Source organism: Chiloscyllium plagiosum, chromosome 23 (genome assembly GCF_004010195.1).
Source record: "Chiloscyllium plagiosum isolate BGI_BamShark_2017 chromosome 23, ASM401019v2, whole genome shotgun sequence".
NCBI lineage: Eukaryota > Metazoa > Chordata > Chondrichthyes > Orectolobiformes > Hemiscylliidae > Chiloscyllium > Chiloscyllium plagiosum.
In genome coordinates this window covers 28,795,031-28,821,874 of record NC_057732.1, presented here as the reverse complement: position 1 = coordinate 28,821,874, position 26,844 = coordinate 28,795,031, and the positions used below count along the sequence as shown (strand labels likewise).

General features: G+C 39.5%; 1 protein-coding gene across 10 annotated transcripts in view; it reads right to left on the bottom strand.

The window, feature by feature from the left end:
• Positions 1-26,844, bottom strand: part of LOC122561717 (voltage-dependent calcium channel subunit alpha-2/delta-1) — a 661,591-nt gene that overhangs the window by 6,243 nt on the left and 628,504 nt on the right. For 6 of the 10 annotated variants that reach the window (XM_043713760.1, XM_043713766.1, XM_043713767.1 and 3 more), the window contains 10 exons: positions 23,036-23,103; positions 21,999-22,037; positions 21,257-21,328; positions 18,446-18,598; positions 14,966-15,018; positions 12,057-12,112; positions 10,337-10,466; positions 8,450-8,562; positions 6,193-6,275; positions 4,492-4,580 (listed from right to left, as the gene is read on the bottom strand). In XM_043713760.1, the coding sequence (XP_043569695.1) occupies positions 4,492-4,580; positions 6,193-6,275; positions 8,450-8,562; positions 10,337-10,466; positions 12,057-12,112; positions 14,966-15,018; positions 18,446-18,598; positions 21,257-21,328; positions 21,999-22,037; positions 23,036-23,103 (856 nt within the window). The remainder of the gene's footprint in view (positions 1-4,491; positions 4,581-6,192; positions 6,276-8,449; positions 8,563-10,336; positions 10,467-12,056; positions 12,113-14,965; positions 15,019-18,445; positions 18,599-21,256; positions 21,329-21,998; positions 22,038-23,035; positions 23,104-26,844) is intronic. The other 4 variants (XM_043713761.1, XM_043713768.1, XM_043713765.1 and 1 more) reach the window with 1 other exon arrangement.

Genomic DNA, 26,844 nt, shown 5'->3' with positions numbered 1-26,844 from the left:
ACTTTCGTATCATCCGCAAACTTTCTCACCCAACCTTCTAACCCCTCTTCCAGGTCATTTATAAAAATGACAAACAGCAATGGTCCCAAAACAGATCCTTGCGGAACACCGCTAGTGACGGCCCTCCAAGATGAACCTTTGCCATCAACTACTACCCTCTGTCTTCTTCCAGCCAGCCAACTCCTAATCCAGACCTCCAACTCACCCTCAATGCCATACCTCCGTATTTTTTGCAGTAGTCTACCATGGGGAACCTTATCAAACGCCTTACTAAAATCCATATACACCACATCTACCGCTTTCCCCTCGTCCACCTCCTTAGTCACCTTCTCAAAGAATTCAATAAGGTTAGTGAGGCACGACCTGCCCTTCACAAAACCATGCTGACTATCCTTGATCACATTTGTTATGCAAAGTATGTTAGACCTGACCTGAAGCAGAGTCTAATTGGATTTGAAACATGAACTCTTTCTCACTCCACAGAAGCAGGCAGACCTATTGAGCTTCTCCAGCACTTCCTGCCTTTGTTTCAGGTTTCTAACATTCGCAATATTTTGCTCTTTATTTTGAATAGCTTCTATTCTTGATGACATCCTGCATTCTAGCTTCTAACCCTGATTCCGTTACATTATCTCTAAAGACTTTTTTTGTTAAGAACTGTGAATGCTAGAAATTTGAAATTAAAAACCTGGGAACGCAAAGAAAACTAGCACATCAGAAAGGAGCACATGTTCTGAATTTCTTTTCTCCTTCACCAAAGCTACTCAGTTGCTGGGATCAATTCTAAGTACAGTTTACAGCAAAACCGTAATCTTAAAATAACAATCTTTCAGGACTCCATGTGCTGAGCATATGTAATATTGTAACTCTGCCTGTCTTTTAGTCTATTGGTTTGCAAACAACATCCAGAGAAATCAGTTGACCTGCTATTTGTTTCATGATTAGATTAGATTGTCTACAGTATGGGAACAGGCCCTTTGGCCCAACAAGTCCACACCGATCCTCCAAAGAGTAACCCACACAGACCCATTCCCCTACCCTGTATTTACCCCTGATAATGCACCTAACACTATGGGCAATTTAGCATGGCCAATTCACCTAACCTGCACATTTTTGGACTGTGGGAGGAAAACCACACAGACACGGGGAGAATGTGCAAATTCTACACAGACAGCCACCTGAGGTTGGAATCAAACCCGGGTCCCTGGCACTGTGAGGTAGCAGTGCTAACCACTGAGCCACCATGCTGCCCCTAACAAAGTATGTTAGATCTGACCAGAAGCACAGTCTAATTGGATTTGAAACGTTAATTCGAAACATGAACTCTTTCTCACTCCACAGAAGCAGGCAGACCTATTGAGCTCCTGTTCACTGTTTTAAATCAACTAATCCACAAAATTAATCAATCCCTGATGAACATTTTTTTCCTAAACCATTATCATGAACATGACACTTCTGACCTCAAATCCATGTGACCAACCCCTCTTCATCTTCACATGAACAGTCAAACAAATGGATCAGACCATCAAATGGCCAGTTTGTAAAGTAGCACAAATACAGAACAATTAAACACTGGCTGATCTCAGGCTCTGTTCAATTAAGAATTAGATTTTGTGGTTCTAACCATTGAAAAAGGGTCAGTGGAGGGGAAACCAGTTAATCAATCAGTAAACAAATGGAACTAGGTTGACCATGAGGTTTATTCTCAAACTAATTTTACTTTCCATGCAGGTCTATCCCAAGAAATGGCCAGTCAGTTGTTTTACAAAACACCAGAAGTATTTTGCACTGTAGATTGCCCTGTATGCAATGAGTCCTTTAAGACCCAAAGTTTCGTTATTAAATGATCAGATCGCATGTCAGTCAGATTTGAATGCTTGGTCATGGAATTTTTCATGGAGCTTTAGGTTACCCTTAATCCACCAACAGTATGACAGATGGAATAAGTTTTAGTCCTGGGGCATCCGGTGTAGGATGTTAAAAAGCACAGATTTCGAAATCACATGAGACACTCAGATTCAAAGCTAAGCATGTGCAAACAATACAGGATGGCAGATCAACAAGGAGAACATATGGTTGAACTACATAGCTAGAAACAGTGGACTACAAGTCATCAATAATTGTGATCAACTGGGTAATGCATGGCTCAGACTACCGTACAAATTCTGCTTTGAACTCTACTTACCAAGGAACAAGCGTGATATTCAGGTAATAGGTAATTGTGGAACTGATATCAGAAAGCTCTTCACTCAAGAGCAGTATGTTGAATACTACTGTCTGCGGAATGAATGAGACCACACCGAGAGTACCTTAAACAATCTTGGTCTACTGATTTAAGAAAGACTATACTCAAAGTCAAAGCAGCACAAAGATAATTCATTTGGCTAATTTCTGGGATGCTGCCTTATGAGGGAAAGATTGAGCATGTCTATAAACATTGGTGTTCAGAAGAATGAGATGATCTTATTGAAGCATATAAGATTCTGAGGGCACCTGAAGAGGTTGTTCTCACTTACTGGGAGGCACAGTTTTAAAAGAACAGATCTCCTATTTAGAACTCAGAGGTATTTCTTCTCTCAAAGGTTCACTGGTGGTTTTAACTTCTCTTTCCCAGACAGCCATGGAAGCTGGTCACTGAATATATTGAAGCCCGAGTTCAACAAATATTTTGAATAACCAGGAAGTTAAGAGTTAAGGAGCTAAGGCCACAACCAGATCAGCAACGATCCCATCGAATGGTGGGGCAGATTAGAGAGGTCAAAAGGATTATTCCTGCTCCTAATTTTCATAGATTCCCTACAGTGTGAAAGCTAGCCATCCTGCCCATCGAGTCCACATCAACTCTTTGAAGAGCATCCCACCCCGATTCAGCCTCTTGCTGTAGCCCTGCATTTCCCATGGCTAATCCATCCAGCCTGCACATCCCTGGACACTATGGCCAATTTAGCATGGTCATGCTAACCTGCACATCTTTGGACTCTGGGAGGAAACCCATGCAAACATGGGGAGAATGTGCAAACTCCAATTGACAGTCACTCGAGGCTGGAATCAAACCCAGGTCTCTGGCGCTGTGAGGTAGCAGTGCTAACCACTGAGCCACTATAATTCTCATGATCTTAATAAGAAGGATAGCGGCAGATAGAATAATGCAGTGGAAAATCTTTGAATCATTTAGAGGTAATGTGATATACTAGACTACATAATAGATTGGGGATGAGCTAAATAATACTCCTTGTTTGTAGAATGGGAACTGTATTTCTGTAAAGCAACACTTACATAAGATTGTATTTCATTTCACAGTTAAAGAAAATGTGATAAAGTGCTGCCTAATCTTAAAAAAAATTCTATTTGTTCTAACAATCTCCCATAGTTTAAAACAGAGTGCTGCCCAAAATAAAGGTCGTTCTAATAAAAGTCAAACAACTTAAAAAACAAAAATATAAATCCTTGAAAGTCAAATCAACACCACAAATTTCTTCTTCTAACTTAAGAAGTCATCTTAATCATTCTAAATTAAGTTCTTGTTAAAAACTGTGACTGTTTTGCTTTTATCTAGATAACTAAATGGTTGAAGTTCCAACACACCCTTGGAATGTCCCAGCAGTAAATAATACAGAATTGCACAATATGCACAGAATTCTGACCACTAAAGTAACTTCTGATTTCAGTTCTGCACAGGCAAATTGGATACTTTCTGGATTATGCTTATTTATATTCAGAAAATAAAACAAAGAGAAGATATAACCAAGATATAATGAAGTGTTTTTTTTTAAGAAAAAGTCCAGTTGGAAAAAATAATTTTTCAATCACTTGAGGAGTTTGGTTTCTCAGTACTGATCCACATAGGTTCTGTACATATTTGGGCCAGTAGAGCTGTAAAGAACACAAAAGCCCACTTTTTCAACACTCCCATCCAACAACCTGGAACTACATATATATAAACATGAATTTTTATCAAATTTAAGTCTGAAACAAAAACATATATACTATTTTATATTTACCAAATCTCAGAACTTATTTTTTCAAAAGAATTATCAAAAATTTAGATTGGATCAATCTATTTGGTAACTTTGTATTGAAAGAAGCGTGATATTAGTGGCGTATAGGGTTTACTTTTAAATCAAACTATTATTTGAAGTTCCCTTTACCAACAATTAATTTGTATGGCTCCTCATATCCCATATTCATTTCTTTCTTATCAAGTTGACAGACTGTTGAACATTGTTTCTGTCTATGAAAATATATTCAAATGCTTTATTAAATAACTCATCTATAATGTGTAAACTTTCACTCATTCGAGAAAGAACTCAAAATTAACAGATCTAAGAAAAACATCTAGTTCAAGATGGAACAACAAACTTAGTTTGCTTCGCAATTATCAAACCACAGTAAGTTCGCTCTGGACCACAATCATTTGTAGGGGTGTTAGTTTCAAGTTAATATCACACCTAAGAAGGAAACTAAAGAACAAAACCAGTGAAAGTAACTGACCCTCCGCACCACATCAAAACTTGCAGTAAAATGAAGAGACGAGCTGACGCCACGGCAGAGGCACGACTCGTTGTGCATATAGGCTCATCCTATTAACAACGGGCAAAGTAGCAAGAAGAAAAAAGGAAGGGGACACAAAAAAAAAGAGACAAACAAGATGAGTTCATGCATTTTGCTGGCTGCTGGCAGAATTAATGTGAGCGTCCACCTAGAGCAGAAAGTCACAGTGTAAATCACAGAACAGAAAATACCCCACTATTAACAAATTAAAACACACACAATAAGACATCAATCAGCAAAGACGTCAAGCTAGTGAGCGTGTGCTACTGTACTTTCACGCAAAGGACTTGTGGGGAGACCACGTGATATTTGTGGCATTATGAGGAATCACGAATATTTAGGTCTTCTTTTAGCTATGACCATCTTAAATACGTAATATGGAAGATTTTCTTGTGACTGTTTCCCCAAATATTTATGATGGAAATTTATGTGGACAGAATAAGACTAAATTGGATAAATGGGCTGAATTCTTTATGAAACATATTTAGTTTAAGATGTGTAGCAATTACACGATCACTTAATACATATTGGAAAGTGCTATTATCTTAAAATAGCAACTCAATTAAACAGTTCTTAACAATTCTTAAGTAATAAATGAAATCCACTACACAAATGTCTAATGTATGAAAATCATTTAAAAATAACTCTTCAACAGCTAAGAAAAATCACAACTTAGAAATGAATTCCTAAAGTCATTGCATTTGTCATTCCTCATATGACCATTAGAATGAAAAGACGTTTGTTTATGAAGGAGGTTTCAAGGAGATCTGATGCAATTTTCATGAACATGAGTCACCAAAGTTGATCCAAGCAAACTGGCCATTTTAGTTAAGAAATCAACAATAGAAGTCATCAGGATTATTGGAGAATGGAGATTGATTGTTTTCACTAGCCTTAATGAGGGGTAAGAAGGTAAAGATAATCACAAATACAATAGAAAGGAAAGTCAGAAACAAAATTTGAATTTGTTAAACTTAGCCCTGAAAGCTTACTGAAACTCTGTCAGCTAATTATTTTAAAAGCTTGTTTAATAACTGCTTGAATAAGAGAAATATTAAGGGTTTTAGAGATAGTAAGTAAAGATAGATTGAAATGGATGGTTCATATGAAGAATGAACATGCAGACCTTTGTTGTAACACTCTAGAATATACAAGAGAAACTGAGAATCTGCTTGTTATCCAAGAGCCTCCTGGTTACTCATCTACTAATTTCTGTCAGATCTAACTTAATGCATGAAATTTGAAACAAGTAAAGAGACAAATCCATCTGGTATCTAAAACCTGTCAAGAACACCATTCCAAAATTGAATAGCTTGATACTATTTTAGAACAGTTGGAACAGGTGTGAAGTTAAATTCCAAGCACTGGGGACAAATTCCAGTCACAGCTACCAGATTACACACGTGAAAGTAGAGTATTCGAAGAAAGGATATCAAAAGCTGCAGTTAATTTTATGTTAACATTCCAAAAGAGTTATGACATGTTATCAAAATAAAGGAACTATGGCCCAGAGCAGTATCACATCTGTACAAAGGTGTTAAAGGGACCTTGTTTTTGTGACACTACACATTACAAATACATATTCTGATATACTTATTTGCAGTTTGCTTTTCTTCCTGAATCCAAACCTTGCATACTTACACGCTCGTCAGAATCAAAGCATACATCAGGACCTTTTCTGTGCCTGGGGTTCTGAGCCAAAAGACAGGGATCAGGTCCATCAGCTGCAAGGTTTTAGTTAAGGAGACAGGTACTACAACAGAAAACAGAATTCATTTCATAAACATTCACTCTTAACACTTCACTATATTATTCTGCAACTATACACCATTTTGTCAACTGGGAATAAATTCAGCCAGTACTTTTGCATACATATTCACATTTAAATTCAAGCAGTGAAGGTTTATACAGTCTAGAGTTAAAGGGAAATAGGTCAAGGCAGTTGGGATGCCTGTAGTTCCCAGAGAGATTTTCTGGTTGGTCCTGTCAAGACAAATGCATTCAGGAATGATTAAATCTGACTTACGACTTTTTATGTAGCCTGGGGCTGCTTGCAGTCTCCTGCCATATTGCTAACCATCAACCGTGTGCAACATATTGTAATTGAAGTTCAGGAGATTGGGAATAAAAGTTGATTTATTGGAATGTGTCAAGAATCGAGAATATGGCCAACGGGCCAGGTTTAAGGATTTTACAGAAGCATATGACCAAAAGCAAAATCGAATTTGGAGTTTAATAACAGCGATAAATCAGCCAGCTAGGACATTAAAATCTTAGGAGACAAAAACAGAGCTGCTTAAGAGAATGAATGGGTCAAACTAATTTGAGGGGATTTGTTTTAAACTGCAGTGGCCATGCTGTCAAAATGAAACAAACCTTCAGATGTTATCTAGGACTTCACCATATGTGAAGGAGTTAGCTGCTTGAATAGGAGAGCCTTATTGCCCAGCACCTAAATCCTCAGAGGGCAGTTGAGAGTGAACCATATTGCTGTGGGTCTAGAGTCACATGCGGGCCAGTCCAGGGAAGAATGGCTGATTTTCTTCCCTAAAGGACACTAGTAAACCAGATGGGCTTTTCCTAACCATTGTCAGTGGTCACCATTAAATGCTTAATTCCAGATTTTTAGTGAATTCAAATTCGACCATCTGACCACTGTGGGATTTGAAGCTGGGATTAATCTCTGCTAGTCTCGGGGCAATTCTAGTAGGTCATTGCCTCCATGCCATTTTGGGGCTAAAGTTATGTAAATAACCATTGCAGCACTTTACTCTTATCAGTTTCACTCAAAATAGGGGGAAATTAATCAAAATCTTCTTGCATAACCTCAGTGTAGACTCTCAGATGAACCCTAGTTCCACCTTATGGCACACTCCACCCAACCATATATTAGGTCACTCTGAGGTTTGGAGATGTGGGAGTTTCTGCTGAAGAGAACTGCAGCATCCTGTGCTTTAAGCCAATAATGCACACTGAGATACCAGGTTGGAGTATCTCAGGCCATTGGCATGTCCACATACACTATTGCCAAAGCCTGCTTACTCCTTCTCTTCAACTTTTGGTGTACTCTATCAGTCCTTTACTTAGATCTATATATAGTAGGTTCTCTGCTCCAGCAATCTAAATATAGTGTCAAAGACCTTCCTCTTCAATTGCCCATTCTGGATGGATCTCTTCTCTCTCTAGTGTCAGAGTTATGTGATCAAGTACATTATTGTGATATCCATGAATCCATTTAAACCACAGGAATCTCCACCCTATCTTATGTCACTCGCTCTGTTTGAGATGAATGGGTCTCTGAACAAGACACTGATTACTTTTCTTGTGATCAATCATATGGCCTAGCTATCCAGGTCCTAGTTTAAATTGTGACTCATTAAAGCAATGGTGGGGCTGCAGAATTTAGGCATCCATCTTCTGTACATACACTACTAAAAAATTTGGTTAGTTCTATTTATTCCCTGGTTACATATCCCAATTGTCTTTGTAAAAATAGCCAATTAAAAGGGCTTCCACTGACCACTCTGAGCCTGTGTCTCATGGCAGGGGCACAAAATACCAGTTTGTGCTTTCTCGAGGTATTAAGGTAGATTTCTAGTTAACTGATGGAATTTCCAGTTAAGTGGTCCTGCACCATGTTAATTGTCCTTTCAGAGTATGTTTCAACCTGTTACATCCCAACTTCAAGTCAAAAATACCAAGAAAAATTTCAATCATTAGTGACGAACAATATTTCTTTCATTACTGTGCAATGCTTCCCATCCAAGTTCCAGTTCAGACCTGACTCCCATCAATGATAACTTATTCTTCTAACCACATTAGTGTCTGATTTGCAACTACTGTTCCTAATGAAACCTCTGTGTTTGAAGAAGATTCAACATTGACAAGTAAAGGATACATTTTTGTTCTGCTTGCATTAGGGGCTTTGAGTCACATGACTGACATGTGGGCTTACTCTCCACCAGTATAAATACCAGGTTTGTCTTGGACAGCTTCTCCGCATGGTAAAGCCTGAAGCAAAATTATATTCAAATTATTATTTGTCAGTGTGAATACAAAAGGAATAAGTTTTAATCAATACCGTTACAAAAAAGGCAAGAGGAACAAAGGTACAGCTTTTGCAGATTAAATAATTAAAAATCTTAATTAAAACATTCAATTAAAATTTTAATTCTGTTAATTTAATGCAGCTATTTTAGTAACTCTTGGAAAAATGCAGTTATTTTAGTAACTCTAATTTTTTTAGTAGATTTGAAAGGTGAAATTGGTCTTCATCAGTAGCAAGACATGGACTCAGCAACTTGTTCAACATCAAAAGCAATTCCTTTTCCACAGGCTTCAAGGGATGACGTAAAATAGGTGGTTCACTATGAGACCACTTCATGCTAATAGCAAAGACTAATTTTACCTTTTTATTTTTAACAGTAACAAAACTCTGCCAGGTACTTTTTACACAAGTTCATTTCCTTTTTACATATTCTGCAATTGAATTCGACAGATTAGCACAGATCAGCAATGTGACATTATCAGTGAGGCACTATTTTTCATGAAATATGTCCTGCAAATTTTCTCTCCAAATTATTAAATGCTGCAACACATCAATACTACTTTTGTTGAATTGACTTTTCTCTTTGTTGTATCACAATAGTAAAAAATGAATAAATATCTTCCAAGCAACAAATAGAATACTAAAATTCCATTCACCAGGCACCGTCATCATGGCAGCACCTTCAGTCAGAGTAAGACAGAGATGACACGAATCATGTGTCAAGTGATGTGCAGAAACCAATGTCTAATTGAGAACCTAAACCCACTATTTTCATTGACTATGGTTCTTTTCAGGAAGTCTTAGAGATGTACAGCATGGAAACAGACCCTTCGGTCCAACCCGTCCATGCCGACCAGCTATCCCAACCCAATCTAGTCCCACCTGCCAGCACCCGGCCCATATCCTCCAAACCCTTCCTATTCATATATCCATCCAAATGCCTCTTAACTGTTGCAATACCAGAAATGTATTCTTATGACTTGTACATTGTGACCCACTTCTCTATTTTGCTATTTATGGCAGAGACTCAGCATTCAGGAATTCACTTCAAAAACACTTCTGCATCCTCTTGTCACACCTTCAAAAACATCCTCAGCAACTTGTTTTTTTTTTGCATATCTAAGCCTTCCTGCTCAGTGGCAAATTATTACTTTCAAAGCTCCTTTGTGTGTGTTATTATTATGTGGTAGTTGTGATGTAAATTGCCATTTACTTAGTTTCCTTTCCTTTTACTTATTATTTTTTAAGCCCAAGGAGAATTGTGCATTATGACTATATGCACTTTACAATAGCAGTAAGAATTTTCTTTATATTAACAATTTTAGCACATAAAAATCTTCAAAGTGTTTTATAGAGGTGGAATCAGATAAAACAGACAGCAAGACAAAATAGGTAATTTTAGGAAAGGTGAACATAAAGGGATTTATCTGATCACAAGTTGATTGCTGTGCTTCACACATTACAATAATGACTAGACTTTATAAGTACTGCATCATCTATTAAGGGATTTGAAGTGTCCATAGAATGTGAAATTTCTCTGTGCATGAAAGTTCTTTCTTTCGTGAAATGTTTCTGCTGAGTAGATTCCTTTTCATGATACTTATTGGAAGTGCAGGCTGCAGGCTAGTCAAAATGTGTTTGTGTCTTCAAACACCAAACAGCAAACAGCCTGAAAAGCACAGATTAAAATCTCAACTCAGTGATCCCAATAGTGCTAGAGTTTCGCTGCAGTCCTACCTTGAGCAGTTACCACAATCCACAAGCCCATAGAAGGATGATTCATTGTCATAAAAGTAATACTGAGTCTGTTCGGTGATACAGCTGGACTTTGATAAAGGTTCAGAAAAATCTTCAGTATCTGCATCAACTGCAAATCAAAAGTGAAATACAAATGAATATGGAGCTGAAACATTATCCCTTACAAACTCAGTCTATCTGACTTGCTGATGGTATACTATTAATGTAATTTCTGGTTAAGATTATTACTCTTGTAAAATGAATCCTTTTAGTACTATATTCACTTTGTAAGTCTATCAACATGAATATATATGCATTATATGTCACAAGGAATTAAGGGCTACGGGGAGAATGCGGGTAAGTGGAGTTGAAATGCCTATCAGCAATGATTGAATGGTGGAGTGGACGCGATGGGCTGAATGGCCTTACTTCCGCTCCAATGTCTTATGGTCTTATTAATGTCTGAAATTAAGATCATCGAGATCCTTGATAAAATTGGGTAGAGTTACCAGAAGAGGCTGAGCAAGGCACAGCTTTTTGCTCTGGAAAAGTATACAGTTGGCATCTTTACAAGGTGAGAACTCAGTCTACGTGGATCAGCTCCTGGAGTTTATCATAATTAGGACCAAGGGAAAATGTGTAGTGGTTGACATTACAAAAACATAGATCAAGGTTGAATGCTAGGAAGTACAATCTACTTACAATGAGATTGATCTCATGGGTAAAATGCTGACATACACAGTGAGCATGGATTTATGACAAAGACTGAAAAGGGAGATGAATGTGTCCTTGATAGTGGCAATTATACCCATCTATGAGAAAGGCAGCAGGGTTTTTAAGGGCTTAGTTAAGCTGCTCCTGTAGTCCTATGAAACCTGCTTGCTACTTGTGGGTGTCAGACAGAAATTTCCAGAATCGTGCTAAATCTTCCTCAGGTTCTTTTTTGCACAACTCAGGAAATAGCACGGCTGCACAGTCGCGGGGGGAGGGGCAGCAGGGAGACTATGGATGTTTAACCCTGTCAAGATGGGGCAAATTCAACAGACCATCTAATCTTTTCAGATTTTCATTTGCATGTTTAATAAATCAGTGCCATAATGTTTTGCTGGGGCCACAGGCACTCCCGAAGCAGTTTTCTCATCATGTTTCACTTTCAGTCAGCTCCAGCAGTGACACATCAGTTGACGCTGAATGTCCAGACTAAATTAAAACTACTCATCTCAGCCACTAAAAACGTGGGTGAGCATTTTCCTTTGGAGTTTACCTAGGGACATTGCTGCAACCCAGGAGAACAATCATAGTGATATTAAAACAAATTGTATTTATTTTCAAATTATTGAACATTTTGGATGATGGTATAAATATATTGGCAATGGCTCTTTGACTGGATCAAGAATAATTCAGCTCATTAACTCAAGACGACAAATCCTGTTGAGGATGAATGTGTCAGGTAATTGCCAACTTGGAGAGTTAGGGCTGGGTTGGTGGAGGTCTGAGACCTTGTATTGAAACCTCCAGCAATACAACCAGCTACAGCTGGCAAGCTAATCTGCACACTAGCCTGATCAACATACACTGGGATTCTGTCGGTGTGGTAATTCAAACTAATTGTATGAATGGATCATGATTCAATTCGCTTCTGATGGTTTTTCATTTACAATAGAATCAACATAAATAAACATCACAGATGCCAGCTTCCACCAAAGAAATTTTCAGGTACCTGCTTCAAGTAAGTGTGGGAAGGTAAGGCTGAGGAACAGCTGCTGCAGTAAGGACCTGGACATCAATGAAGAGATAAAAAGTAAATGTTTGAATAATGAGGCCAAGAGCTGTAGGGGTAAATATTCACCTTCACTGCTTGACAAATCACATGCTCCTTTCAGATCTACAACATGCTCACAATTGTAAAGGGTCTGAAATTCATGGCCAGGCAGTGAAAATAAATATCCAACCCTTTTTGTTATAAGTTGAATGCAGAACTTAAGACACATTGAAAAATTCAGCATTTCTCAAGTAAAGAATACCTATAAGAAATAACATTTGAAAAAGTGACTAAAGGCGGCAAATTAAATCATTTACTATACAATTACATGTGGTTAAATGTAAATTCCATTCTGAAATATTATTTCTATGACTCCTGCCAATTATTTAGATCTTTTCAGTTACTGTGATATGGTTTGCAAAGATTCAATATTTATGTTAAGTAGGAAGCATATTTTCAAAACTTATTATACAAAGTTCATTCCTATTGGATATCGTCATTAATTAAACAAGACATCAGTTTGGGAAGCTTTAATATCAGAACGGCCTTACGGCCCAAGCTATAAACAACATCACTCCACCTTCATGTCCTCATTAGCTGGCGGCAGGTTTGCGATGCAGAGAATGAGTTCAATTCCTGTACCAGCTGATGTCACCATCAATGTCTTGCCTTCTCCCCTTGCCTGAGGCATGATGACCTTAGTTTAAAGCACCACCCATCATCTCTCTCTCTTTAATGAGAGAGCAGCCCTATGATCCTCTGGGACAAGGTGACTTTACCTTTACCTTACAATGACCTGCCTCTCCAGAGAATACAGTACTCACCGGTATCACACTAACAAGATAGTTATGGTTTAGGAATATAATTTAGCATGTCATTAGAATTTAGAATTTGAATGTCATCTGCTAATTGCTCTCAATTCCATTATTCAATAAGGATTGCTTTCCTCCATAAGCATTGTCTGCTGCTGACTGCAGATTTGATAATGAAAGCTGGCAGATGGGAAACTAAAGCTCTGTTGCACCCACATCTCCCACTTCTCTAGGAAACAAGCTCCACCCACACTCGGGCATGTGTGCATAAAGCAAGTGTAAATGGATCAAACTACAATCTAGACTGTGTATTGTACTCTTCAAATACTAGACACAAGACCTACTCTGAGGTTCGAATGGATGAAAATCTGTCAAGGAGAACTCACTTATCCTCTTGACAGTTACTTGTTCAGTTTCCAGTTAGTTTTACATGCAGTTGGCTGTTCCTTATTTGCATTCATTCGGGAGTTGGGTATCTCAGGCTAATTCAGCACTTTTTGCCCATTCAGAATTGCCCTTTAGAAGGTGGTAACAAGCAGACTTCTTGAACTGCTGCAATATTTGGGAGACCCATAGCGCTGAAAGGAAAAGCACTGGATTTTGATCCAGTGACAATTAAAGAACAGCTTACAGCTGGTGCTGTTCATATGCACTTGGTGCCCTTATCCTTTCAGGTGCTAGAGGTAAAGAGTTTGAAAGGTACTGTGGTAGAGGGGAGCTGTGGTGAGTTATTGCAGTCCATCTTGTAGGTGGTGTACAATGCAGCCACTGTTTATCGGTGGTGAGGGAAGTGAATGCTGAAGGTGGCAGTTTGAGTACCAACCAAGCAGGACTTTTTTTTTTCTGGACTGTGTCGAGCATCTGAGTGTTGTTGAAAGTACCCGCATCCAGGCAAGTACAGAGTAATTCATCACTGTCCTGACTTGTGCCTTGTAGATAGTGGACAGGCTTTGGGAACACAGCAGGTAAGTTCTCACTGCAAATTCCTATCCTTTCACCTGCTCATGTAACCATAGAGTAAGTATGGTTGGTCCAGTTTAGTTGCTTATCTATGTACGCCCCAGGTTGTTGAGAGTGAGGCTTTCAGCGATGTTAATGCCATTTACTGTCATGGGGTGATGATGAGCTTCTCCCTTATCAGAGATGGTCATTGTCTGGCAATTGTGTAGCACAAGGTGACTTGGTGCTTTTAAGCACAAGCTTGAAAGATGTCCAGATACAGCAGGACCTGGACGTGAACTGTTTCTCTATCTAAGGAATCATAAATGGTGAAGAACATAGTGCTATCATCAGACATCTCGGTTTTGACCTCAGGTCTCTATCCTGAGGCACTCCTGCAGAGATGCCCTTTGACAGAGAAGAATGACCTCCAACACCAACAATCAGATAACTGTTTGCCCGATATGACTCCACCTGATGAAGAAATTTCCCCAGTTCTCAATGACTCCAATTTTGCTGGGTTTCTTGTTCCACGCTCGGTCAAATGCTGCCTTGCTGTAAAGGGCAGTCACTCTCACCTCAGCTCTGATGTTCAAATAATCAAGAGCAGGCTGAAAGGACAGTCTCCTGGTTTTTGTGGAATTTGGAAAGCCCTGTTAAGAGAGGTGCTCACTCTCGTCCACAAACCCTGACTGAATGAATGAGGAAGCAGCACAGAAAGTAAGCCGCACTAAATGTGCAAAGGTAAACCAAGCAATAAAAGGATCAAACAAAAACAAAGTGACAAATTCGGAATGGTTCTAAGCCTATCTGCTATAATATTGCGACATTCTCAAAATTAACATTGAGTTATTGGGCTACCATTTGCTCCCTTCCCAAGCATGTGCAGGTGGAGGCTGCAGGGGCTATAAGATAGTTAAAGCATAACAAACAAAGTTTAGTCAGTTTTTTCCTTATTCTTTTTGTCAAACTGCCTAACCAAAATTTAAAGCCTTACAAATTTAATGCAGTCTAATATTGCCTTGTTGATATGTTTGATTCCCTGCTGCCATCAAAATTTGTGTATTTTTGTCACTTGTTCAATTAAGTGAATATAACAAAGCAATTTTCACTTACCATGCTGCACTTGATGCCCACCAACCTATATTCAAAATATCGACTATGCTGGGCTAAAAATGATTTAAGAAACATCATTGTTAATTCAGTATTCAATAAACAGCATCCAACCCATCATGATTGTAAATGTTCCATCTTAATGTGACATCATTCAAGAATAAATCAATCAAATTGACAACAATTTCCCAACGTAGAGCAAGATTTCTGAAATGAATGGACAGAGTAGCTGGAAACATGCTTTTCAAAGAGGATTAGTGAATTAATGATGGGTCTGGATTAATAAAAATAAAAAATGCTGGATCCACTCAGCAGATCAGGCAGCATCTATGGAGAGAGTGACGTAGAGTTAAATGTTATGAGTCTTTGATCTTTCATCAGATTCATAGGATCATGACTTTAGGCAAATGGTATCATTCTTCCTGGCACATAAATCCTTTGTATTTTGCAGAATTATGCTTCTTAGTATTTGTACATTATTACTACTCAATCTGTAATGTTCATGTATGAACAAAAAAAATTGAAACCAATTTAAGCTTTCCTACTTTTAAAAGAAAACTTGACAAATATATTCACATCCAAAGATTGGTGTATTTTTAGTAGATGTTTTGATATTAATTATAAGGAGTAACCACAGCATTCATAAAACACTGTAATCCCTCAATTTACCTTGGAATGGAATAAAATAGAACTCTCCAGTTATGGCTGAACATTTGTTCATTCAAACCTGGCGCCTTCTCTCCATGCATCCATATGTTGGGAGGCTGGAGGCTGAAACAATGATTTATGAACACTGGGCTTACTCATCAAGCCAACTGCTTTGACCTATCTGAGGGAAGCAGACAGAGGCAAACACTTGATAATCATTGGAGACAGCCCCACGTATGATGGGAGGAAGGTTCATCATAAAGAAGTGAAGATGATTATAAGGCCTAAGACATATATTTCCCTGAGAAAACTTACAGAATTCCCTAGACTTAGTTGCAGTTTCCATAGTTTGGAAGATAGCAATTTAAAAAAAAAACACTTTTCGGGAAAGGAAACAGAAAATAAGCCACATAACCTGACATTAGAATTAAATTCCTACAGTGTGGAAACAGGCCATTAGGCCCAACAAGTCCACAGCAACCCTCCCAGACCCATTGCCCTACCATTCTACATTTACCCCGATTAATGCACCTAACCTACATATCCTTAAAGTAAAATTTAACATGGCCAATTTACCCAACCTGCACATTTTTGGACTGTGGGAGGAAACCCACACAGACACGGGGAGAATGTGCAAACTCTGCTCAGTCACCCAGGGTTGGAATTGAACCCAGGTCACTGGTTCTGTGAAGCAGCAGTGATAACCATTGAGCCACATCATTGATTGAAAAAAATACTAGAATCTGTCAACAGGACACCAATTTGTTTGGACCAACACAGATTTCTTAAAGGAAAACCATCTATTGAAAAAAGCTGTTTGAACTTTTGAATAGGCTGTTTAAGAAGAAATTTGCATACGTATTGGATTTGGATTTTAAAAAAGCATCTGATAGGGTGCTGAAGAAGAGATTATTGCAAAAAATTAGGAATAATGAGATGGCAGATAATATGTTAACATGAAGTGAGAATTGGTGACAGGACAGAAAATGAAGAGTTGAAACAAATGGGTCTGATTAAGCTTTGCATAAAAAAAAAGGATCTGGTCCAAAAGTGAAAAAAGTCTTACTGCAATTATATAGAGCTTTGATCAGACTGCACATGGAGTACCGGGTGAAATTAGTTACCTTACCTAAGGAAGGATGTACAGTACAACTTCGATTATCCCAACATCAGTTATCCAAATTTCGGATTATCTGAACAAGATCTCAAGGTCCCATAAAAACCGCACTAGGCAATTCAGCATTCCGTTACATGTTAAACGGCATTATGGCGTGCATTGCCAGATAACCGAGAAATGTTTGGATAACTGGCACCCATAAATTGCTGCTTGGTTACGATCAGATTGATTATCCGAACGATCAATTATCCAAACAAAATGCTCCCGTCTTGTTCGGATAATCGAGGTTCTACTGTACCTGCCCTAGGAGGGGGTACAGTGAAAATTCATTGGACTGATGTTGGGATGAGGGGATTGTTCTATGAGAGGTGATTGAGCACACTAAATCTCTATTCTTTGAGGTTTAGAGAATGAGTGGTGCATTCAATGAAGCACTTAAAGTTAACTCATTGGGATTACCAGGATAGATGCTGGGAAGATATTTCCCTTCATGGTGAAGTCTGGAACTTGGAATTACAGTATTAGTCATGGTAAGAGACAACCATTCAGAATTGAGGTGAGGAAAAAATTCTGCTCGAGAAAGGTGGTTGGTCATTGGAATTCTCAATGTAGAGGGCTAAAAATGTTCACTCATCAAATAAATTTAAATCAGAAAACAATTGACCTTTAGATTCTAAGAACATCAAAGGATATGCAAATAGCTGAAATAGTAGATTAACCATAACCTTACTGAATGAGAAACGTGCTTCCACATTTGATACTTTTATGATCTGCACAGTGATGTCCCGTGACTTCACAGAATCCCTCCAGTTGGGGAGGCAGGCCATTCAGCCCATTGAGGCTACACTGACCCACCACAGAGCATCCCATAGACTCACACCTCCTACCTTATCCCTAACACCCCTGTACTGCCTGTGGCTAATCCCCCTAGCCTGCACATCCCTGGAAACTACAGGCAATTTAGCACAGTCAATCCACCCTAACCTGCACATCTTTGGACTGTGGGAGAAAACTGGAGCACCAGGAGGCGTGGTGGAGAACATACAAACTCCACACAGTTGTCCAAGGTTGGAATCAAAAGCTGGATCCCTGGTCCTATGATGCAGCAGTGCTAACTACTGAGCCACCATGCCACCCAATTAAACAACTGACCTCTGACAATTACAATCACTTTCCTTTGCCACAAGTATAAATTCCGCTGACAGGCCTGAAGAGCATCTTGTCTTCCATCTTCACAAATGAACCCCTTTCACTTCAATTTAATGCAGTCTCCTTGGCGCTACACTTAAGTGCTGTTTTAGTGTAAAACAAAATCACTCCCCGCTTCGCTCAGCTCTGGCGTCAGAACTTGTGAATCTCAGAGCTGGGACTGATGGAGATTGGTAAGCTCCTGACAGCAAGCAGCAGTGCACCATGCAGAGGTCCACTATTACATTCTAATTGGACACATTGCGCTGACTGATGAATTGTAAGGAAATCAGTACTCATAAAATATGTCTCATTACAATGTCAATAAAAAATGAGTTCCTTAAATAAAATACAAATTTGGATATAACCTTTTAAGTAACAGCTTACAAATTACATAAAACATGTCAGTCTGTGACTTCATTGATATGAAATTAAATCAATTTGAGTTTCTCATTCTCTGACTGTAGGCAGCCATTACAGTGGAATTGAGGCTCCATTACATTCAGTATCAATAACTTTAATTTACTTACAACAAAGACTGAGCGAAGCCCAGCTGCTGCTTTTGTCTCTGTTTCTGGATCACACACAGACTGAAAATCATAGGACTTGTTAAAGGCATACAGCGATGTGTTCAGAAGGCGTCTCATCAGGCTTGGATCAATCTCACCGAAGAACTTGCCAATCTGAAACAGCAATGGGAATTGTTAAAACTGTTCGAACTACAACTTAGACAAGAGCTTTAAACTGACCGCTGGGAATTTACTTTTTTGGAAATATATTGGAAGATACTTGGAAATTCCTGACAAACTAGAAAGTTCTGATGACTGATCACGAGAAATCTCAAGGAAATTCCTGATGGTCAACTCAGACGCCAATTATTTTGCACAAATGCTCAACGCAATTGCATACATACACAATAATAAAAGATGTTGTAAATGTTAGATATTGGCTTCCAAAGAAACTTTGCAACAAGATAAATAACTTCGTAGCTTGGCTTCTTTGTTTGTGCACAAAATAACGATTGTTCCTCTTCAAGGTAGCCCAAGGGTCAATCCTACCTTCAAGCAAATTCTTCAGAGAGTCAACTTAATTAATCCATGTTTTAACCATGGATAGGTTTTGTACAAGTGGACAGTAAGTTGAATTTGAAAGTCGCCTGCAGTGACTGATATGAGGCTGAGGTTATTTGATGTAACAGGCAGGAAGTTGGAAGCTTGCAGCTGATTAAAACTAACATGGCTGTTCGCTGCGGACCGAGCACAGGCAGCCTGATCAAGGTCAAGGGTGAATCACCTTGTTCCTGAGGAAGGAGTCTTACAGTGACTTGTGAGGCCTCGATCTCTTGAACCTCCCATCAAGTGCTCAGTGGCCTTCACCTGTTAGAAAACCGTGGTGCCTTCCTATGTATGGTTCAGTTAAAATGGTGCAATTGGGATTTAAGATAAATAAAGAAGGGCCCTGTTGACTCTGAGTAGATATCCTTGATGCCTTTGCTCAACAGTTCATTAAAACATCTAGACTGAGAGATCCTGGCAGGATAAAGTTACCAAGTTACATTAACAGTTCACTCATCCAAGTTTCAACCAAGCAGCTTGAGTCAAATTCCTGTTACGAATTTACAACCTCAATTTAATTTTGAGCTTCCACAATGGAGCTGAGTGGAGAATGGTCAAAGCAGAAGTCCTTTATAGAACTGATGTAGGCCAATCAGAAAATGTGACAGCCGGTTCCCTTTGTGCCTCCTTTCTTGGACCAGAGAGAGTATGAATATTGTTCATAACTTGCCAAAAAAAAAAGACCGGCTGTAGTTCCTACTGGGGACTACAACCATGCCCTTTTCTGCTCCAAACTCTGTTCCTCAGCCACTGAGCACAGCACTTTTCAATGGCAGCTGCCTGAAGCTGCAACAAGCTGTTCGTATTTGACCCCAAGTTGAACTTCTGACACGTATCCATACTGCCACTAAGACTTCCTATTTCTTCCTCCATAACATCACCCTGCTCTGATCCTGCCTCTGCTGATCCACGGCTGAAACCAATCACCCCTTTCCTACGCAAGACTGCTCTATTTGTGGGCGGCACGGTGGCACAGTGGTTAGCACTGCTGCCTCACAGCGCCTGAGACCCGGGTTCAATTCCCGCCTCAGGCGACTGACTGTGTGGAGTTTGCACGTTCTCCCTGTGTCTGCGTGGGTTTCCTCCGGGTGCTCCGGTTTCCTCCCACAGGTTAGGTGAATTGGCCATGCTAAATTGCCCGTAGTGTTAGGTAAGGGGTAAATGTAGGGGTATGGGTGGGTTGCGCTTCGGCGGGTCGGTGTGGACTTGTTGGGCCGAAGGGCCTGTTTCCACACTGTAATCTAATCTATTCTAATGTTTTCCCAACAGACCGCCTGTCTACTATGCTCCATAATATTGAGGTCATCTAAACTTTGCTGTTGTAATTCACCCTGTATTTTCCTATCACCACTATGCTTTCTGATCTATATTGGCACCAGTTAGCCAATCCCTGGGCTTTAAATCTGCATCCTCATTTTCAAAACACTCCATGATCGCGATCCTCCTGAACTCCTTCGGTCCTACAATACATAGAAACCACTGAACCCGTCTAATACTGGTCTCTTGGCATTGCTGCTTTAATTACTCTGCCATTGGTGGGCCTGCCTACCATTTCCAAGACTCTCACAAATTCCCACTTTGGAATTTGCCCCCTAAACTGCTTCATCTTAGTCTCGTCCTTTGAGACGCTTCTTAAAACAATGTATTTGACTAATCTTGTAGCTATCTGCCCTGATATTTCAGTGGATCACTATCAATCTTTCATGTGATAACATTCTTTATGGATTAGCCTGGAATTATGTTAAAGGTGCTATATGAATAGAAATTGTTGTCATTAACAGTATTCAATACTGTTGTCAGCTATTTCATTGGACTGAGACAATGTTACACATCTATCCTATGAGTCTCAGAACTATTCTTACTATCGTTAGAGAGATATATTAATTTCCCACACTAATCATGCTTGTTGCTTCCTATAATGTTAAAAGGAATCGCTGTTAAAATAAGTGTCAATTGGTGTTGAAGACAATTTTATGCTGTGGTCAATGATCAATGATGAATTCAAACCCAGATCCTAGAGGTGAAATACAATATGTCATCTATTCTTCCCTCATCTTATGATTACTGCCAACAGGGACCTGAACAACATCAGCATTATTACTTCAGAAAACATTTCTATAAATGTGTGCTGAAGGAAAACATGATCATCACCCTTAATATAACGTAAGCATGTTTTAACTCAAAGTATTAAGATCATTCAAGGCAGAAGGGTTTAATTGCATTTACCTTTCCAATATATTCATCCTGGTTTGACATAAGCAGGAACCCACCATCATCCAATATAACACAGTCAAAATGCTGCAGAGAAAACACCAGCAAGAATGATTGATTTTAACTATAAAGAAAAGCAATTGTTTAGGCTCAGGTACACTTTTTAAAGACCTTCTTTATATTCTTTAGGTACAGTTCACCCGTTTACTGCACAACAGTTTAGTCAATAGTTTACATGAAATTTGTGCTGTGTATTGGCATTCAGTAAATTGAGATTGTCCAAATAATTCTATTTGGCACTGATCTTGTGCATATTTTATACATTATCTATTTCAGTAGAGATTTTAATTCAAATGTGAATCTTTTCTCTCTTGTTTGTGATTATAATTAATTGATAAATTCTATTACAACATTTCGCTTACCCAACTTAATCTGCTGAAATACAGAACAATTGAACTAAAAATAACCCCAAATAAACCTTGAAGTTATGAATTCATATTCAAAATGCTTGAACCAAAATGCTTTCTGATGAGCTGGCAGGAATATTAATAAATATCCTGGGTTTAATCCATGAGGCTTAGTACATTCAATTTACACTTGCTGGTTTTTGAATCAGGCCAAAGTGGCTTCAGGATTAACTCAAAGCTCTCTTTGGCACAGCTCCTGGGAGTGTTAAATCCTCCACTCTCATATAAAGAAATATAAAATATATGTGTCTTCTTTAGATCTAACAGCATGCAGGTGTGCAAAGTCTTACCTTGCTATTCTTTGTGCAGTCACAGATTTCACCGTAACACTATAACAAAAGCAATCATTAATACATACAAACAATCTTTGCAATTTACATTTAAGACATTTAAAACATATTTTCCAATTTTAATTGTCACTTGTCTGAGGGAGGAGGAGTTTAGGAGTGTTGTACAGTACACTAGTAGGGAATTGGGATGAGGGTTGGAGAGTGGAGATTTAAGGAGGATTGAATACTACATTAGTGGGGAATTGGGTTGAGGGTTGGAGAATGGAGGTTTAAGGAGGATTGTACAGTACATTAGTAGGGAATTGGGATGAGGGTTGGAGAGTGGAGATTTAAGGCAGGACCATTTTTAGTGGGTAATATGTTGGCAGGAAGAGAGGTGTACAGAAAGATTAAGTAGTGTATTTGGTGAAGGGACAGTGAAGGAACAGGTACTTTGGGTGGAAGCAGAACAAGTGCTGCAACTTGAGTAAGTTAAAGAAGTTTTATCTTGACTACAAGATCACAGATAAAGTAAGGCCCTGAAATCACGAGATGCTCCTTCAGTGTATGTAGACAGAGCAAATTCCCTGCTCCTCCTAGCCCCAAAGCAGAGGTTCTGCTCCAGTTACTCCAGTTTGAGGAAGTTTCAGGCCTTCAAAAGAAACGCACAGCTATCAACTGATCTAAGTTAGGTCAAGGCTTTTGAAATGATTTTAAAGGAGATTTCCCAAGAGTCCCTTAGCACAGACAGAATGTCCCTCCTGCTTGAAATTAAATATCTAGTTACAACTATATGAAATCTCAGTGTAGCCCCATATTCCACCTTCATTGGGTGGAAATAGATGACACAACCCTTTGCAGACACAGCAATTTTGCAGTTTAAATATATGAGTTAGGAAATGGTCGGTTGATACAGGAACTGAAGACAAATGATATGCCCATTGACAAGCACAGGAATGATATTTATTTCCAAAGAACTTCAAAATTAAAACAATAATGCACTATCTGCATCATGGCATATGAGCCAATGCTCGGGCTTGGTACTTGAATTTTCTTACCTTGCTCTTACTTGCTACTTTGGTGAAGTTCTCCATCCAGGCAGTTACATCAAGCTTTACTCCAACAACTGCAATCCAATGAGAAATGTAACAATCAACATCAGTAAAGGGGAGTCAGCTGTAATTGTGTTTTTTTCCCCCTCTTTCCACTTGGTTTATTTGTCTGCATGCCCCATTATGTTGAGAACAATGTATAACTTTTGACTGGAATTTTATCTTTTGGTGTGTTAAAATGAGAAAGCTGTGGTTAGCTATTCTTAGCATTTTATTTGCGAGCTTGAAACTTTCAAGTCAAAAAGAAAGTGATACTTGGAAATGAAGATACGAGAGCTCCATTTTGAAGTTTTACTGGCTTTTCCTTCTGGATACAGGAGAGTCTGGAGATTGTTTACACTAGCATGCATTTTTATGAGATTTTATGACCTTTATTTGAGGAGCTGCAGTTGAATAGTGCAGAGTGTAATTTTAAAAAAGCCAGGAAGAAAATAAACTTGTGTTGTTGCATCAGGAATCCAGTGGAAAACAGAAACAGAGCAAGCCAGAAGATCTATGTGTAGGTTCTGCCTGATGGGAGACAAGACAGATGGACAGCTGCATTGAGGAAACTTATGTGGGTGATATGTTGTGTGGCACTGTGGTTCATTGGTTAGCACTGCTGTCACATAATGCCAGCGACCCAGGTTTGATTCCATTCTCAGGCAACCGTCTGTGTGGAGCTTGTACATTCTCCCTGTGTCTGCGTGGGTTTCCTTTGGGTGCTCTGGTTTCCTCCTACAGACCCAAGATCTGTGGACAATGTGGAGTAGCCATGCTAACTTGCTTACAGTGTGTAGTTTAGGTGGATTAACTATGGGTTACAGGGACATGGTAGGGGGTTTGGGTCTGGGTGGAATGCTCTTGGCAGAGTCGGTATGGGCCGAATGGGGTTGTAGGGATTCTATAATTCTATGTTTTTGCTCTGAAGTTTAAAGTGATTGAGATCTTAACTTGCAGATATTTTTTGGTGAGCTGGGAATACTTACTCGATGAAGGGAAAAGCATCTAATGACTGCACAGAAAGTCACTGAAAGAAAATGAGTAAAAACTCTTCCAGCCTGAATCTGAATAAGGAGCCTTAGGGTGAAAATAGTGGTGACTCTTTACTCAAGTTTGAGTGTTTGTGAAGATAACAGATTAGATTAGATTAGATTAGATTAGATTACAGTGTGGAAACAGGCCCTTCGGCCCAACAAGTCCACACCGACCCGCCGAAGCGCAACCCACCCATACCCCTACATTGACCCCTTACCTGACACTACGGGCAATTTAGTATGGTCAATTCACCTGGCCCTGCACATCTTTGTGACTGTGGGAGGAAACCGGAGCACCCGGAGGAAACCCACGCAGACACGGGGAGAACGTGCAAACTCCACACAGTCAGTCGCCTGAGGCGGGAATTGAACCCGGGTCTCAGGCGCTGTGAGGCAGCAGTGCTAACCACTGTGCCACCGTGCCGCCCACTAACAGGGATGACATGTGGATGAAAACTTTTCTGTTTTCAATACAAACTTTCCAACTTTTGCCGAGTGCGCTATAGTTCATGTTTCTTGTTTAATAAGCATTTACTCTTTGTTTTGAAAGTACATTAACAGCCTCTGTGAATGTGTTTGATCACTGATCTCTATGATAAAAATCAAAGTTAGGGTGTAACAGGACTGATTCCACTTTGGGAAGTAATGTCTCCAATATTAACACCAACTGGGAACATAAAATTTCTGCCATGTATCATTCTTCAGACAAGAACTGAACCACCATCTTTGTCAACATCCTTTGAAAACAGGAAGGCCTTATTGGAACCACAAGATGAAGGAGCAAAAATATGCCAAATGGTCATTATTCACTCCACCCCAATTATTTTCATAATTCCTTACAATTCTTTTTTAAATAGTCCAATACAACAGATGGTCTTTCTGTAAGAGGAAGGCTTTATGAGACCATAAGAAAAGGGAGCAGAACATACCATTCAGCCCATTAAGTGTGTCCCACCATTCAATGAGATCAAGACTGACTGATTATCCTTAACTGCACTTTTCTGCCCTACTCCATAACCTTGATTCCCATAGTGATTAGAAATCTGTTTTTCTCAGCCTTGAATATACTCAACCACTCAGCCTCAATAGCTCTTTGTAGTAAAGAATTCCATAGACTCACCACTTTTGAGAGAAAAAATTCTTCATCTTTGTCTTCTCTGGGCAACTCCTTACTTTGAGACTGTGGTCTATGGTCACGGACTCTTCCGATGAGGAGAAACAACCTTTCCGCATCTACACTGTCAAGCTCACTAAGAATCCGGAATGTTTCAATAAGGTCTCCTCTCATTTTCTAAAACTCCAACAAGTACAAGCCTAACTTACCCAACGTCTTAGTATAGAGAATCAATCTGGCATACCTTTTCTATATTTAAAAGAGGATGCAGTTGCAATGAAGGGAGTTCAGAAGAGGTTCAATAGATTGATAACTGGAACGAGTGGATTGCCTTACGGAGAAACATTGGACAAGCTGGATTTGTTTCCATGGGAATTCGGAAGAATGAGGGGTGAACTGGTTGCAGTGTATACGATCCGACATGGATCGTGGAAAGATGTTTCCTCTTGTACGTCACCCCAGAACTAGGGGGCATTGTTCTAAAATTCGAGGTCTCTCTTTTAGGCAGGAGATGTGGGGTTGTATTTTTAAGGCAGAAGTAGCTAGATTCTTGTTCATAGAATCCCCATAGTATGAAAGCAGGCCATTTGGCCCATCGAGTCCACACTGACCCTCTGAAGGGCATCCCAACTCCGACCCTATCCCTGTAACCCTGCATTTCCCATGGCTAATCCACCCAGTCTGCACATCCCCTTCACAGTATGGACAATTTAGCATGGCCAATCCACTGAGCCTGCACATCATTGGACTGTGAGAAGAAACTGGAGCACCTGAAGGAAACCCATGTGGACAAGGGGAGAATGTGCAAACTCCACGCAGACAGTTGCCTGAGTTCCTGGTGCTGTGGTACTTGTTCGACAAAGGAATCAAAGGTGATTGGGGTTAGATGTGAATGCAGAATTCAAGAAACAAATAGAACAGCCAAGCCATGATCGCACTGAATGAGGGAGCAATCTTGACAGGCCAAATGTTTATATACAACCTACTTCTCTTGGGGCTGATGTCGTGGAGTGGTAACATTCATACTTCTGGATCAGAAGGTCTGGGTTCAAGTCCCAACTGTCATGCAAGTGTGTCATAACATATCCAAACAGATGATTTAAATTCTTTTTATAAACAAGAGCTGATTTGGTGCAGTAGTAACATCTCTCCCTCATGACCAGAGGTCAGTGTTCAAGTCCCACCAGCCATAGAGGTGTGTCATAACATGTCTGACTAATAAATACAATCTACTTCCTACAATTAGAAAACCATGCAAATCATTCTGTTGCCCATTTGCATGCATCTGCATGCTGTAAGGAGACCTTCTATTGAGCTGACCCAGGGTACAAATGAAAATATCAGTCCATGGGTGTTTCTTACTATAAACATTTCAAATTGCTGTATGGTTTGCATTTAAAAATGTGATGCTGGAAAAGCGCAGCAGGTCAGGCAGCATCAAAGGAGAAGGAGAATCAACTTTTCGGGTATAAGTCCTTCTTCAGGAATGAGGAGGGTGTGCCAGAAGGCTAAGATAAAAGGTAGGGAGGAGGGACTTGGGGGAGGGGCGTTGGGAATGCGATAGGTGGAAGGAGGCTAAGGTGAGGGTGATAGGCCAGAGAGGGGGCGGGGGCGGAGAGGTTGGG